The following is a 16,980-nucleotide window of genomic DNA, read 5'->3' as shown; positions in this document are numbered from 1 at the left end:
TACAAAGACTCAGTATCCTTGACTATAGGCCATTTATCAGCCAAGAACACCTTCTTTTCATACTGTCCCTTAACTATCGAGTGGCGCCTCACTCTCAGCCTTATAAACCTCGCAGCACAGAAATAATGGCAAAAATCTGGCTACCCCAGGTGCTCAAAGAAATCTAACTTATTAATTCAATCACTCTAGAAATTAAAACAAAGCATAGAAAGTTAAAAGCAGCATGGTATTTATTACAAGAATAATAATAATACCACTGGAACAAAGAATAGAAAATAAGTACTGATAGGAAAGTCTGAATATATATAGTCTTTAGGAAAAGCTTATGAAAAAGTTGAAATGACAAGGATGAATTTCCCAGGGAGGCGTTTGATTTAGCAATGGATGTTCATGATGCCTTTACTGACGACCAATGTCGTCTTCGTCTGTTCCTCTTCTTCTTCTCCTCCCTCCTGCTCCTTCTTCTTCCTTCTTCTCCTTCTGTTCTCTTTCTTCTCCTTCCAGACCAAGGCATATTTATTATGAAATATCATGCCTTGGTTACACAACACATGAACCTGATTGGCTGGCTGTCAATGTGATTGATGAATTTTGCTCAAACTCTTTCCCAGATAATAAAGTTAGCCTGGGGTGTCAGCAGAGCATCCTTTCCCGGGTTGTAAAATAATTGAGCCCCAGAATGTCTTCCTTTCAATGTAGGAAACAGCTGTCTGAAAGTGAGGTGTGACAAAACCTGCTTTGATCTGTCTTAGTTCATCAGTTGTCTTGTCTCGAACAAAATATAATGGAAACCAAAATGTACAGATTTTATACACCATAACACCCACACACCAAGCACACACTAGGGCCAATTTAGAATCACCAATCCACCTAACCTGCATGTCTTTGTGGGTTAGAAAATGGATGGATGGATGAAAATTTTGTAGTAATGAGATTCTGTATTTGTCGCTGTTGTGGTTTCTTTAAGTTGCGTCCAGGCATTCGCAATTATTTCAATAATACACCTTCAGGGTGCAAAAGATGCCCAAATCCAATGGCTGAAGCACTGCCGTGCAATTGGGTGGGAGAAATTCAATGCGAATATTATCTAAATGTGGAAGCAGCACAGTTATCAATTAGAAGCAGAATCTTTTTTTCTTCTTCTTTATATTGTGAGGTTTCTGAACTCTTCGTGGTAATGAAAATTTCGTTGTAAAGATATTTGTTGTATGGCATTTTACCTGTATACAGTGGCGCAGTGGTAGTGCTGCTGCCTCACAGTAAGGAGACCTGGGTTCGCTTCCCCGGTCTTCCCTGCGTGGAGTTTGCATTTTCTCCCTGTGTCTGTGTGGGTTTCCTCTGAGTGCTCCGGTTTCCTCCCACAGTCCAAAGACATGCAAGTTAGGTGTGTTGGTGATTCTAAATTGGCCCTAATTTGTGTGCTTGGTGTGTTGGTGTGGGTATGTGTGTGTGTGTGTGTCCTGTGGTGGGTTGGCGCCCTGCCCGGGGTTTGTTTCCTGCCTTGCGCCCTGTGTTGGCTGGGATTGGTTTTAGCAGACCCCCTTGACCCTGTGTTCAGATTCAGCGGGTTGGAGAATGGTATGGTATGGTATGCCATCTTGGGCATTACGCTTATTATTATTATTACATTTATTCTGGGTAATAGTGCCACCTATTGGTTTGCTTAAACAATACATAAAGTCGAGGAACTGATGTTTAACATTGCTCCTCCTGAGTACTATGTAATGATGTTCCAGTTTGACATTTAATCAGTTATGTTCATATATGTATTCCATTTGTGTTCTTATTGTATTTGTTTATTTCTGCTTAGATATCACACATACACTTACGTATACACATTTATTAAAGTACTTGAAGCAAGCTGGAAAAGGGTGTTATCTACTCTCTGCTGTAGCTGCGGTTCTTTCTAGCTGAAGAATTAGGCCAGCAAGTGCACAATCATCACAGTAACATACAACTGTCCCTCCCAAATAGTTTTTACAACATAAAAATTACTACATATAATATTTTCTTTTATTTTTTCAGCCTACTGCTTGGTGAATAAGAATATGGTCTCAATATAAACTCTCAACTTTTTTTTAAAGTTTGATTTTGGGTTTAAGCTAATATTCTACTTACGTACATGTGGCGACATGCAGAAGCCTACAGTGTAAGATAAACGGATAACTATTGTGAAACAAAACGATACAGTCATAATCATATTAGTATTATGAATTGATCTGAAGGATCAAAGCAGTAAAGGTCTGCATTTATAACTCAAAACTACCACTTACACAGTAAATGGTCCATATCCAAGGTCTCTAATATCCCTGTGATCCGTCCAGATAGACATATCTGCTCTTCTTGGATATTTTTCATCCTTCCTCATCAACTCCTCGATCAACTCCACACTGGCCAGATTTACATGTTTATAGGGTCCCAGTGTAGTTTTCCACATTGGACCATACAGCTTCTTTTCATAAATCTACAGAAAAGCACAAAAATAAATTCCAATGTGTACACAACTGATTTCATATTAAAAAATTAAGAATAGTTTGAAGAAGTGCAAGCAAATTTTTATTGCCAGTTTCTGTGGTTTATGTTCTTTTTTGCTACCAGCCATTGGATTTTATTTCAATCTCTATTCATATATTTTACTGCTTTCTTACTGATTCCCAAATAAGGAAATTCCCTAAATTCAGCAACAGTGCTACATTATTTATTTTGCATGCTTTTTTAAATTTTTGGGACCAAAAGAAACAGGCAACTCAACCTCTACTCTTAGATTCATCACCTAAACCATAACAATTTTCTTACAAGGCAGATAATCTATATGTTACTATTAAAATGTTCAGTCTTTCATATTCAAATTTAGCTAGCATTAATGTGAAATAGTTAGAACAACAGAAATACTTATGTTAAATTATTTTAAACTTTTGAGTCGTTCTGACTGGTGGAAAAGGGCTGTGGGGAGAGGACTGGGGAACATACGGTACAGGCCAGCAAGGCCCTTGGAGAGAGTAACAAAACATTTATTCATATCAGTGTATGAAGAAGGGCAGACAGTGAAATAATTTCTAATTGAGTAAAATGTTCATTATGGACAGAGGGAGCAATCCAAAGAGAGAGAATTTTTAAAAGCATGGCAGAGATCAGCAAACATTTTGCTTAAAGGAATAATTCTAAGAGAAGTCAGAAAACAAGAGGAGTCACTTACGTGAACTCACAAGATCAATTGTCAAAACCAGAGCACTAACCAGACTTCAAAGACAACAAGCAAACTAAAGTCTTAACCAAAGGTTTTCTAAAAAAGTTCTGGGTTTTGTTCATATTGAGTTATTACAGTAAGGTGTTTTAAATTTTGGATGGATACTACTATACTTGACCATCTTTTAATATCAAGGCTTCCATGGTGTTATTTTTCACATCACAAGAACTGATTGATAGGCTGCCTGCCTAAATTGGCTGATTTTCACTAAAAAAAGACTCATTCGGTGATTGGTAAATTGGCCAATTGCAAAAACTGGTCTTTTTAGCCCCTGATTTTCTTAGTTTTACGGTAATTAAGTTGCCGTGCTCCTTTACATGAGATATTACGGTAATTGAGCCAGCATGTGTTTTTTTGCTGCAATGTAAACAAAGAGCAGTAAGTCAAAGCTAGATTTACCAGAGAGCAAGAGGTGATTAGAATATTAGCCTTTATGTTACAGAAAGTGGAGTAATAAACAGAGAAAAAGGAATCGGAGAAGCTGTAATTCTTTAATGAATTCAGACCTTTTTATTTTAGAGATAGATAGATAGATAGATAGATAGATAGATAGATAGATAGATAGATAGATAGATAGATAGATAGATAGATAGATAGATAGATAGATAGATAGATAGATAGATAGATAGATAGAACTTTATTTTGTCTTTTATTTAAAATTGACACCTTTTAAGTTTGGACAGTGAGCTTATTTTAAGTGCAATGACGAATTTAAAATTGCTGCTTATTAAACAACAGGTTTGTTTGCTTAATAGCAAAATGTATCTTTTACTTATAAATATTTGATTCATTTAACTTTTTTTATATATATATATATATATATATATATATATATACAGTGCATCCGGAAAGTATTCACAGCGCATCACTTTTTCCACATTTTGTTATGTTACAGCCTTATTCCAAAATGGATTAAATTCATTTTTTTCCTCAGAATTCTACACACAACACCCCATAATGACAACGTGAAAAAAGTTTACTTGAGGTTTTTGCAAATTTATTAAAAAATAAAAAAATTGAGAAAGCACATGCACATAAGTATTCACAGCCTTTGCCATGAAGCTCAAAATTGAGCTCAGGTACATCCTGTTTCCCCTGATCATCCCTGAGATGTTTCTGCAGCTTAATTGGAGTCCACCTGTGGTAAATTCAGTTGATTGGACATGATTTGGACAGGCACACACCTGTCTATATAAGGTTCCACAGTTGACAGTTCATGTCAGAGCACAAACCAAGCATGAAGTCAAAGGAATTGTCTGTAGACCTCTGAGACAGGATTGTCTCGAGGCACAAATCTGGGGAAGGTTACAGAAAAATTTCTGCTGCTTTGAAGGTCCCAATGAGCACAGTGACCTCCATCATCTGTAAGTAGAAGAAGTTCAAAGGAGGTGACCAAGAACCCAATGGTCACTCTGTCAGAGCTCCAGAGGTCCTCTGTGGAGAGAGGAGAACCTTCCAGAAGGACAACCATCTCTGCAGCAATCCACCAATCAGGCCCGTATGGTAGAGTGGCCAGACGGAAGCCACTCCTTAGTAAAAGGCACATGACAGCCCGCCTGGAGTTTGCCAAAAGGCACCTGAAGGACTCTCAGACCATGAGAAAGAAAATTCTCTGGTCCGATGAGACAAAGATTGAACTCTTTGGTGTGAATGCCAGGCGTCACGTTTGGAGGAAACCAGGCACAGCTCATCACCAGGCCAATACCATCCCTACAGTGAAGCATGGTGGTGGCAGCATCATGCTGTGGGGATGTTTTCCAGCGGCAGGGACTGGGGGACTAGTCTGGATAAAGGGAAAGATGACTGCAGCAATGTACAGAGACATCCTAGATGAAAACCTGCTCCAGAGCGCTCTTGACCTCAGACTGGGGTGACGGTTCATCTTTCAGCAGGGCAACGACCCTAAGCACACAGCCAAGATATCAAAAGATTGGCTTCAGGACAACTCTGTGAATGTCCTTGAGTGGCCCAGCCAGAGCCCAGACTTGAATCCGATTGAACATCTCTGGAGAGGTCTTAAAATGGCTGTGCACCGATGCTTCCCATCCAACCTGATGGAGCCTGAGAGGTGCTGCAAAGAGGAATGGGCGAAACTGGCCAAGGATAGGTGTGCCAAGCTTGTGGCATCATATTCAAAAAGACTTGAGGCTGTAATTGCTGCCAAAGGTGCATCGACAAAGTATTGAGCAAAGGCTGTGAATACTTATATACATGTGATTTCTCAGTTTTTTTATTTTTAATAAATTTGCAAAAACTTCAAGTAAACTTTTTTCACGTTGTCATTATGGGGTGTTGTGTGTAGAATTCTGAGGAAAAAAATGAATTTAATCCATTTTGGAATAAGGCTGTAACATAACAAAATGTGTAAAAAGTGATGCGCCGTGAATATTTTCCGGATGCACTGTATATATATATATATATATATATATATATACTGTATATATATATATATATATATATATATATATATATATACAAATAAAAGGAAATCCTGGAATGGAAAGCAAATACAAGGCTACGATATGTGATAATGTCGAAAGACATTTAAAAGACCCGCGAGACCAAGGAGTCTTGCCACGGTGCATCTCGCGGGGAACATAAACATGAGACTTGGTGCCAACAGATTGTCCCAGGGCCGTAGCAAAAAGGACAGCAGCTGTACAGGCTTTAAAAAGATCGAAGGGCAGCGCGACGGCAGCTACCCCAAATGAACGCGAGCAGCGTTATACATCCTGCAAGAAAGAATTCAAACACGCCCGGGGCCAGAAATAAAAGACAGGTATTGCTTTTACAAAGACCAGGCAGTGAGCCATCATTTAAAACAAGTCAACAGACCTCTAAGCCTGCAGTTGTTGGATTGCTTTTGGCAGGCAAGCATCATGTGCTCGGAGCTCTTAAAACAACGACATGCAACAGGCAGAAGAGGCAGCTAGCAAGCAGCAAAAAGACAGCAAATGATCCAAAGGCATATCCTTAGCGTACCTTCAGCCGCAACACCCTTCACAACACGAGCAGTATTATACGTCTGGGAAGAAAGAGATGTAAACACGCGCAGGGCAGGAAATAAAGAAACAAGTACAGTAATCCCTCACCTATCGCGGGGGTTACGTTCCAGAGCCCCCCGCGATAGGTGAAAATCCGCGAAGTAGCAACCTATATTTATTTTATTATTTATACATATTTTAAGGCTTTATAAACCCTTCCCACACTCTTATAAACCTTTCTCACTCTCTTGTTAACCTTTCCCACGCTCTTATAAACACTTCCTATGCTCTTAAACACTTTCTACATTCTTAAACACCTCAGACCAACACTGCACACTGCACGCAGCAATCAGACGTCAATGTGTCTGCACTCGCTTTGTGAAGGGGGGCAGCTGAACTCACGCTGAGCAGAAATGGACTTTGTGCTGCTTCTGCCAAAATGCCTGCTTGTCGCTCTGCGCGTTCGGAAGGAGGAGTGTGTGTGTGTGGGTGTGTGAGAGCTGAACGCACCTTCGCTCAAACCCCCCCTCCCCGGAAGCGCAGTATGCTCCTGCCACTTCGCATTGTCAAGGGGGTGGGGAGCTGAATGAACGCTAAGGAGAAGTGGACTTTGTGCTGGCTTTGTGCTGCTTGTCGCTCTGCGTGTCAATAATTTTAAGCCTGTACATCACCAATTTTCCTGTCTCACTGTCTTGTCTTGCGTGAAGTTAAAATGTTTTATAATAGTGAGATGTTACTCATATCCTTAGCCCGACATCCACATATCATATGTGTTAACAAAGTGTGTTTTATAAGTTTACATGTGTTTAAAGCATGTGGGATGGGTATTTTAAGGCTTAAACTATAAAAATGTTTATTTATATGGTCTTTCTATATCGCAGATTTTCTCCTGTTGCTGATGGGTCTGGAACATAACTTCCGCGATAGGCGGGCAATCACTTGTATTTAAAAACCCGCGAAGTCGTGAATCCGCGAAAAGTGAACCGCGAAGTAGCGAGGGATTACTGTATTGTTTTTGCAAATTGTTTTAAAGTAAAAGTGAAAATAACGCATATGTAACAATTCACAAGAAAATAACAATCTCTTTAAATTGTAGATTGCCTGCCTAAAGTAAAGTCATCCCTGATGAATGGGGACGTGGGAATAAGGGGTCTTTCATTGGATTAGCGCTATTTCAGATGTTGAATGGCAAAATGGGGGAGGCAGCTTGATGAATGAGGTCTCCAGGACTTAAAACAAATCCAAATCATATTATGTGATATCATCTAATGTGAAATTCTACTCCGTACTTCTAGAATTTTTATTTTTATATTGTATTGAGGATTTATTCTGTTCTATGTATTGTACTGTACGGCTCAGAATTAAAAGACAATGAGTAAAATGACAAACTAGAACTTCATAAAGACGTTTACAAACGTTGACGCTAAACACATGCAGAGCAGGTTAGAGACTATGAAACCAGTGAAATTAAAAATGCTCAAAAAAAAACGGCACTATACACATGTGGAGAAATTTAAATGATATGAAAGTAGGAAAATTAGAAAATATAAAAAAAGAAAGTAAAGATCGCAGTAGCGCAAACAAACAAACTGCCTCATTTAACTATGCACCAGTCTAACTTTTGGTTTTGCACAATAATTACTACACTATTGCACCTTAACACTTAATTCTACTTTATTCACATAATTTTACTTATTTATTATGTTCCACTATACTGTTATCTTTCAATCTATGACTTTTTGTTAATTTAACTGATATTCTTCTAACTTTGCACAGTTTTTGATAAGCAGATCAGGATGCATTTCACTGCGTGTTGTCCTGTATAACCATGCATGTGACAAATAAAGAATCTTGAGAATTTCAAAAACGGAGTTTACCGCACATGCATTTATTGGTTACTTTGTTAGTGTATATATATTTATGTCTGCTTATTTAAAAAGCCACATTTACCCCAGGAGTCAAAAACGTTCTGTCTAGCCCTTGTACAAAAACCTAGACAAAAGCTGGGGTATCACCTTGGTAACCCCATGTATTTTTGGAACTGTGAGAGGAAAATAGCATGACTTTACAGACAGGAGTCCAATGCAGAACTCTACTTACTTTTTTACTTTGTAAAAAAAAATTATTAACTGCTGATGATATAGATCGTTTTGTCTGTACTGAAATTCCAAACAGAGAAACCTGTCCTGACCTCATTAAAAAGATTCAGCATATTGGGACTCGCAAGATTACAAATATTGTTTTTACTGAAGTTCTGAAATAAAAGTGAAACTAATGAAATAGCAACTATTCAAAGAAAAAAAAATCTTAAAAGTGTGTATCTGGAAAACCAAACACGGGGGTTGGCGAGCGAAGCGAGCAGGGGGCAAAGCCCCCTAGTATATATATATATAGATGTTGCATCTATCTATGTCAAATAAAGCAAAGAGTACGCGACACGTGTTTCGTCCTCATTTGGGCTCATCAGGCGTACACACTCTACTGCTCCCCTCTCGGGGAATCGAACCTCGGACGTCAGCGTCAGAGACAAAGCCCCTTTACGCTGCGCCACGTAACGCGTTACGTGGCGCAGCGTAAAGGGGCTTTGTCTCTGACGCTGACGTCCGAGGTTCGATTCCCCGAGAGGGGAGCAGTAGAGTGTGTACGCCTGATGAGCCCAAATGAGGGCGAAACACGTGTCGCGTACTCTTTGCTTTATTTGACAGTAAACTATACAACATTCCATGATCTGCTTCTCGCAACTGAAAGAGGGCACCATGGCGGATGTTTGCAGAATGGCAGACCAACCACAAGTGTTACCTGGTAGGTAACCACCCACACAACTCAGGTCGTCGAGACTCAGACTACGAATGCAATGAATATATATATATATATATATATATATATATATATATATATATATATATATACACAGACACACACACACATATATATAGATATATATACATACACATATATACATATATACACATTTTTTGTTGCTAGAGAAATGGAGAAAACTATTTTTTAAGTTAAGTTTTGTTTCAGATACATTACAGAAAAAAAATAATAAATATGACAGCTTGTATTTATGAATATATATTTTTGCACATATTTTATTAAAGTAATTTATCATGGAGGAACAGCAGTCTTTCACACACAATGTCTAGGTGTGCATTTTCTAAGAAAATTGGATGCATTGACTGATGGTCATAAGTGCAAGGTGCAATATCTTTTGCTTTCAGAGTGCATATCCATATGTGATATGATTTGTCTACATACGATATTTACAACCTAAGTAGCATGAGTAGCAAAGAGACCTCATGATTATGAGAATTTCACAAACTGTTTTTAAATTCTATAATTTAAGTTATAATATAGAAAATCATCAGTTACACATTATATTAACAGTATGACTGAATACACCACCACACTACACTGATGGCCATTACTTCAAAAAAGAGAGCTAGAGAGAGAGAGACAGCTGGGAAATGAGAGAGGGGAGGGACTGGTAATACTCATGCACGAGACAGACAGACATGGACTGACACTTGTAAATGAAGGCCCAGAGAGTTGACAAGTTTGTTATTTTTACTTGGTTACCTTTGGCATTTCTCCTTGCTCTTACCTCTTTTTTTTTTTGCTAATAACCTCATCATTGTTTTATGTTGATGTCATTCTTGGTAGTATGAAAAAATCAACAAAACAGCTCCAGTATTGAGCTTGTAAAAACATTCAGCTATTGTTATGTGCAATTAACTAAAAGATTTGCATGTTTAAACTGAATGTGCTGTCTTAAATTTTTTTTATTTTCCTGTCACCTTCAGATCCTAAAATGTGAGTGTGACTTTCTGTATGGCATATGACTACCAGACTAGCCCATAGCAGTGGGAGTGTGCGGACTGCAGAGCCTTAACACTGACTGTAATTTTGTTGGAATTTCTACATCTGCCTCTATTTATGCTTCCCTTCATGTTTGCCACTTCCCTCTGTCCCGTATATTTTTGTTCTTTACACCTTTTTTATTTTATTATTGTGTAAGGTTGAAATCCCTAATTTAGTGCAGTAATCACCCATGCGCTATTTCAAAACACCTGTGGCCACAGTTTCTTTGCTGTGGCATTACTTCTATGTAACTGTGTTCTGTTGTGCTCTTTTTGTTTTATTACATTTGCATATCTTGCTGTGCTTTTGACCATTTCTGCTTTATCCATGATTTTGATCTTTAATCTTGGTTTTTTGAATAGTTAACATTTTTAGATATTAATTCTGTGGCATATTTTGGTTATTAACAACTACATTTGTTTATTTAAATTTTTTGCTGTTGAACTTTTGAATATCATTTATTTTCTCCTTCACATGTGCCTATTTAGAGCCACAAGATTAAAATTTGGCTGTGCAAACTAGGTCAGAATGTAGATCTGGGCAAGGTAGACTAGAAGCCAGTGAAAAAGACAAGCAAAAAAATCAAAAAAGATTAAACACTAAGTGCTCTTTTAAAAAATAGGAAGAATCAAGACTGGAGGTTAGTACCATCTTTTATACTGAATTAACAATGTTTGCTATTAGTTAAGTGGTAACCATTAGGATAATATAAAGGAATAAAAGTAAATCTGCTAATTATCCAGATAACTTTACACATCATGTACTTGTCACGCTATTTCTTTTGAATAGTATCTGTAAATACAGATACTCCACATCTCACACTTTCTTGATTTTGTCCCGTTGTGTGCTGGCTAAAAACAAGTCTACAGTGGGCTACTTCATTGGCTCCCTATTCATCTCCGTATTGAGCACAAACTTTGTTTGCTCACTCATCAGTGTATTCATGGAAATGCTCCACAATATCTTAAGGAACTTCTTATATTACAATCCACTACAAGAAACCTTCGTCTTGCAAATACCTATCGTCTTCACCCCACTATGACCAAACTTCGTACAATGGGTGACTGAGCCTTTGCAGTTACTGCTCCACAGCTCTGGAATGCCCTACCAGAGAACCTGAGAACAGAGCAGATTGTGGGCGGTTTTAAAAAACAGTTAAAGACTTTTCTATTTAGGAAAGCATATTAACAGGAATGCCACTAATTATTGTTGTTTAATCTTTGTTTTTATCTTGTTTTGTCTTTGTTAAATTTTTTATGTAACACTTTGAGATTTACTACAAATGCAAAGTGCCTTATAAATAAAATGAATTATTATTATTACTATTATAATTAGTGCCTATTCATGCACTGTTATACTAATAACTACCTAAAGTACTTAGGAATAACTTGGGATATAGTAGTCTAAATTTCTGTGGTTCATATTAACAAGAATTTATTCCTTGCAGATCTGATGCTGCCTGCACTCAATCCATTAATTCCTTAAATCCTCACTACGCAGATTTAACTTGTACTGTACTGATCACTTAGTGACACTAACAACTAACACACAGATAAATTCCTTAAAGCTGATGAAATTGTTTCTATAATAAAGAGGTACTATTCCAGAAGAAGTGCTTGATGTAATCAAAGGCAGTACATCAGTTTGCCACCATTATGGCAGCAGCCAGCCCTCCAAGTCCTTGAAGGCTCTGAGAGCACATTGCTACTGTGCAACAGAGCGTCATCATTCAAGATACAACGAATCATAACCATTTCTTCTTTTTACTAGGGGGCTTCGCCCCCTGCTCGCTTCGCTCGTTAACCCCGTGTTAGGTTAATCTGATATACAATGTACATTGTTTTTTTTCTTTGGAATTGTTTCAATTTCATTATTTGCACTTTTACTTTAAAGCTTCATTAAAAACAATTTTGTTTGGAGACACATTGTGACAATGCCCGTAAGTGAATATCGTTTCTGTTTCTCTAATAAATAATCTGACTTTTTCTTTTTTTTCTAATGTTTGTCCCAGTGATTTATCGATTGTCATAGCAAATGCTATTCTCATGGTAAACTGTAAACATTTTAATACGAATGGCATATCATGATCTCCTCTGGTGTGTAATGTTATTTGCGGAATATATACATAAACTTTCTTTTTTGCCTGTTAAAATTTGCATCACTTCTCCGTGATCATCAATATACACCTGACCGAATTGTGTATTCTTTGAGATTTAACTTGTTGTTGCTTTAACTGTTCCGGGACCACAGATTCTCATAGCGTATGGTCCATTATTGTGTAAATCCACGTTTTGTGCATTGAATGATGCAAATGCGAAAAGACTTTGTTGTTTACTCTTTGCCGTTTATTTCTGACCTTGATTTGTCCTGCTATTTTTTCAGTTACACCTGGCTCTGATGATTAATCACCTTTTGTTTGCGGTAATGCGATCTTTTCTATCTTTTCTTTGATACTGTAGCGAATGACATGATAAAGTGTTACAAAAGTTTTACTTGAACAATCGCCGACTTCCTAAACCCCAAGCACAACTTTCTAGCACCCTCTCCAACGCCCCCCCTTACCGCATCAATCAATACCCCGCTATCAGTCTTCCGTGCTGTACTCCGCCCTCCATCCAATGGACCTAACAGTCACTTAAAACCAAACAGCCCTCAACCTGGCTGGGATGCTACAATACTTTTGGATTTTACTGCTTTCATATTCTGTACCTTTCTCTGCATGTGTATCGCGCCATTGTTTGTTGGAGCCTTTCAAATTCCACTGCTTTCATAATCTCTTATCTGCTTTTTTCACGTTTCACTCTGGGGCGGGGGGCTGAATCCTCTTTTTTGTGTGTCTATGTCGTCACCTATGGGCGCGTTGCCTCATTTCTTATTTACGTTAGTTGAGCTCCTTTGTTTTTCAGCCATGATGCGTTGTAGGCGCTTATTTACGTCAGTTGAGCTCCTTTGCTTTTGAGCCGTGAGGCGTGGTGGGTTTGACTATGCTGTGGTTTGTGGACGTCTCGGGACTCCGTACTTTGTGAGATTTGACTGTGGGGCGGGACGCCGAGGCTTTGACTATGTTGTGGTTTATGGACGTCTCGGGACTCCGTACATTGTGAGATTTGACTGTGGGGCGGGACGCCGAGGCCTCTTGCGTTTGTCTGTGAGTACTCATATTATTGTATTACTGTAATGTGATGATTCACATATGCTGTGGAGTCCGGATCTCTGGGGGGTGTGCCTGCGGTGTGTTAAACACTCGTTGTAGGCGCACGCACCTTCCGTACTATGTCGCTTTTGACTATGCTGTGTAGTGTGGACGGTTAGGGTTCCGTATTGCCTGTGCTCGTTGCTTTATTTCGTATTTACGTTAGGTGAGCTGTCGGCGCCTCTGCACTATGTCTCCTGCGTCCATGGGCATGTACCTGTGTCCATATCCGGTTTACCATTCTCGGTTAGTAACATGGATTGCTGTTTTACATTAACTATAACTTAACTGTTTCCAACATTAACTGTACTAATATATAAGGCTTAAGACTGTCTAGTAACATGCTTATCTCTCTATTATAAAAAAAAATCTTGGAAGGTTGGAAGGAGACGAGATAAGATTTTCTCAGAGAGATACTTTCATGTCCTGGGAGATGAGACTTTATGCCAAGAGATTTAACCAGCGCCCGGGGTCGGAAATAAAAGACAAAAAGTTGATGACAAAGTAGAACCTCGTAAAGAATTCAAAAACAGTGCGGTACACATGCAGAGCAGGTTAGAGATAATGGAAGTACGAAAATTTAAATGTCTCACAAAAGGGATAGTAAAGATCGCATTAGTGTAAACAAACGTAAATTATTACTCTGTGAAATAATGGAACAGCGAAAAGAGATTGAATATATTGTTCGGATTTAAACTTTAAGTCGGAGACTTGTAGATCGTCTAATTCGTGTTACCATCAGTGAAAAAAAAGTAGTGTTTCTTCCCAATAAAGAGATGTATCCGTGAGAATTAAAAGATTTGTTGTTTGGTGAAAGTGAAATACCACGAGAGAAATCATTTCTCATTTGTGCGAATGCTATTGTCAGACACATTTCTTGTAGAGAGAAAGAAACGATATTCACTCACGGGCAGTTATACGTTGCATTGTCACGATGTAATTCCAAACACGGAATCAAAATTCAATGTGACATTGATGAAAAGGTAAAAGCGAAAAGAGATCAAATATATGGACATAGGTGATATGACAGAAGTGCACCGTGCAAGATGCAGATCACGCGGCATGGCAGCAGCAGAACTCTAGCAGCTGATCGAGCAAAACGGAGGTAAAAAACAAAACTATTTGTTTCCCATTGTATCACCGTTTAAGAGGGGGTTTTGGAGGAGCGACGGCGTCTCCTTGGGGGAGCAGCAGAGACGTGAAAGCGCAGGTCGGGCTTGGGGGTTGGCGAATAAAGCAAGCAGGTGGGCAAAGCCCCCAAGTTTAATATTAATAAAATCTACCCTTTCCTTATAATAACTTATAACAAAAGTACAAAATTTGTTTGTGGTAAAACAATATCTTTGTGCTGACTTGTTTTCTGCCAATTAAAACACACATTGTGCAATCATTCATTTCACTGTAAAAATAATCCAGTCAAAATAGATTAAATTAACTGTATACTTTCACAGCAAAAAATGGTAATACAATAAATGGTTAAAATAATGATATTAAACGGGTAAATATATGCAAATGTGCGCAGTGGTAGCGCTGCTGCCTTGTAGTAAGGAGACCTGGGTTCACTTTCTGGGTCCTCCCTGAGTGGAGTTTGCATGTTCTCCCTATGTCTGCATGGGTTTCCTCTGGGTGCTCTGGTTTCCTCCCACAGTCCAAAGACATGCAGGTTAGGTGCATTGGCAATTCTAATTTTTCCCTGGTGTGTGCTTGGTGTGTGGGTGTGTGTGTGCATGTGCCTTGCGGTGGGCTGGCGCCTTGCCTTGTTTCCTGCCTTGCGCCCTGTGTTGGCTGGGATTGGCTCCAGCAGACCCCGTGACCCTGTAGTTAGGATGTAGCGGGTGTAAAACTTGGTGCTGGTTTATAGCATTTATGAGTAGTGACCCAGCAATGGAGAGAAGGCATGTTGCAGATGGCCTTCTGGAGAAATCCAAAGGTACATATTTCCAAGTTCTCCTAATGCTGGACTGCTGCCTGTTTCTTAAACAATGTGAAAACTATCTGAAAAGGTATATTTTTAAAAGTCTATTGGTGCGTTTATCATTAGAGTAATAGTAACAAAATACAGTAATCGTTACAGGTTGAAGTAGTAGTATGTGTGATGAAAAAAGACAATGAAAATAGGTGGGCAAATGAGTGATGGAATGGAAGTACAGGGAAAGGGAAAGAGAAAGCAAAGGCGGCCAAAGTAAATGTTGAAATAGAAAGTAAAAGGAGATGTAAAGGAAAGGGGTCTGAGTGGGGAGGTGGTGTTGGACATATCAAAGTGGGAAAAGAAGAAGAAGATTGTAATCCACATAATAACCGCTAAAGCTTTAAAACCAACCTTTGGTTATTTTTTGTCTATTCGTTTTTCTAGCCTTTTCTCCGATTAAGAATTTAGTACTACATAAACCGTGTTTATTGTTTTGCTGGTTACAACGTTTATTCCAAAGTACAAAAGAAATGTTTACATCGTAATACACATGCATTTTAAATGATCGCCCTTATTAATTTTTCTCTTAAATATTCACTTAAATATAATGTTCATGTGTGCGCGACTGACTCCACGGCAAGGATCGGTTTCTGAGTTGTGTCAGATCTTTCTGGGTAGGTTTGCGACCCTAGCTAGGGGTGAATGTGCTGTCACGTTAAATTGCACCGTCCCAAACACAGCATCGGTTACCCATTCATCCATCCATCCATTATCCAACCCGCTATATCCTAACTACAGGGTGACAGGGGTTTGCTGGGGCTAATCCCAGCCAACACAGGGCGCAAGGCAGGAAACAAACCCCGGGCAGGGCGCCAGCCCACCGCAGGAGCATTGGTTGCGTTCTGTTGAATTCTACGCGTTCTTATGTAATTATGTCGATTTCCTTATTCGAAATGTAAGGAGCAAACATGAATAATAATTCGATCCGGACCGTGTCTGCTCTGACTGCTATTACGTTTAGGGGCGTTCGACTTGCTATCTTTGAACTTGACTCACACTTCGTCCGTACTTGTTCTTTTCCGGATACACAGATTCTCGTTGAGTCTTTAGCCTTCTAAATACAATTTACTATAAAAGAAGTTAATAGCTCGCACTTTGTTACATCCATCATCTTACATTAGATACGTGGGTATTATAAAGTCTCACCTGTAATTCGTGCATTTTCCGGAAGTATCCTTGCAGAAAAACCCTTGCCAAAGACTGCAGGATACTCGATCCAGGGATCCGACTTGGGGGCTCCGCTTCTTTTAGCGTTGCTTCTGTCACAGAATTTGAGTGCGCGGTGTTTGCGCCGACGCGGCTGAACTCTCTGGGCTTCAGCAGACATCCGTGTATTCTTTTGAGAAGTGCCGGACCGCTGCGGAGCAACAGCGCAGCCATACTTAAAAACTCAGAACAAGGGAAACCTTGATATACTGATAGCGGTCCTGTTGTTCAACAGCTAGTGGGAGGGACAAGCTGTGGCCAATGCGCAACCCTATCAGCTCGCCTACAATACAGGATCGCAGCACCGTTAACCCTGTCAGCCAAGAGTACAGCTGACTACGACCGGTGTGTGCAAATCGCACGTTACCACAGGGGTTAGGTGATTTGTGGTCGTTTTTATCTTTCTCACACCTCAGTAAATCTTGCGGAAGATGTGAACGAATTGAGAAAAAAACGTCTCCTGCATCTTTACATTTTTACCTAGCGTGCTATCATTTATATTCAAAGCAGTGAGGTT

General features: G+C 39.1%; 1 protein-coding gene across 1 annotated transcript in view; it reads right to left on the bottom strand.

The window, feature by feature from the left end:
• Positions 1-16,706, bottom strand: part of LOC114655960 (sterol 26-hydroxylase, mitochondrial-like) — a 73,083-nt gene extending 56,377 nt beyond the window's left edge. The window contains exons 1-2 of the mRNA XM_028807294.2: positions 16,404-16,706; positions 2,274-2,464 (exon numbers count right to left, since the gene is read on the bottom strand). Coding sequence (XP_028663127.1) covers positions 2,274-2,464; positions 16,404-16,637 — 425 coding nt within the window. The 5' untranslated portion in view covers positions 16,638-16,706. The remainder of the gene's footprint in view (positions 1-2,273; positions 2,465-16,403) is intronic.
• Between the last annotated feature and the right edge of the window lie 274 nt (positions 16,707-16,980).

This window comes from Erpetoichthys calabaricus, chromosome 8 (assembly GCF_900747795.2).
Source record: "Erpetoichthys calabaricus chromosome 8, fErpCal1.3, whole genome shotgun sequence".
In the NCBI taxonomy this organism is placed as follows: Eukaryota; Metazoa; Chordata; class Cladistia; order Polypteriformes; family Polypteridae; genus Erpetoichthys; species Erpetoichthys calabaricus.
Note: the sequence above shows the minus strand (reverse complement) of the source record. Positions and strands in the feature narration are given on the sequence as shown.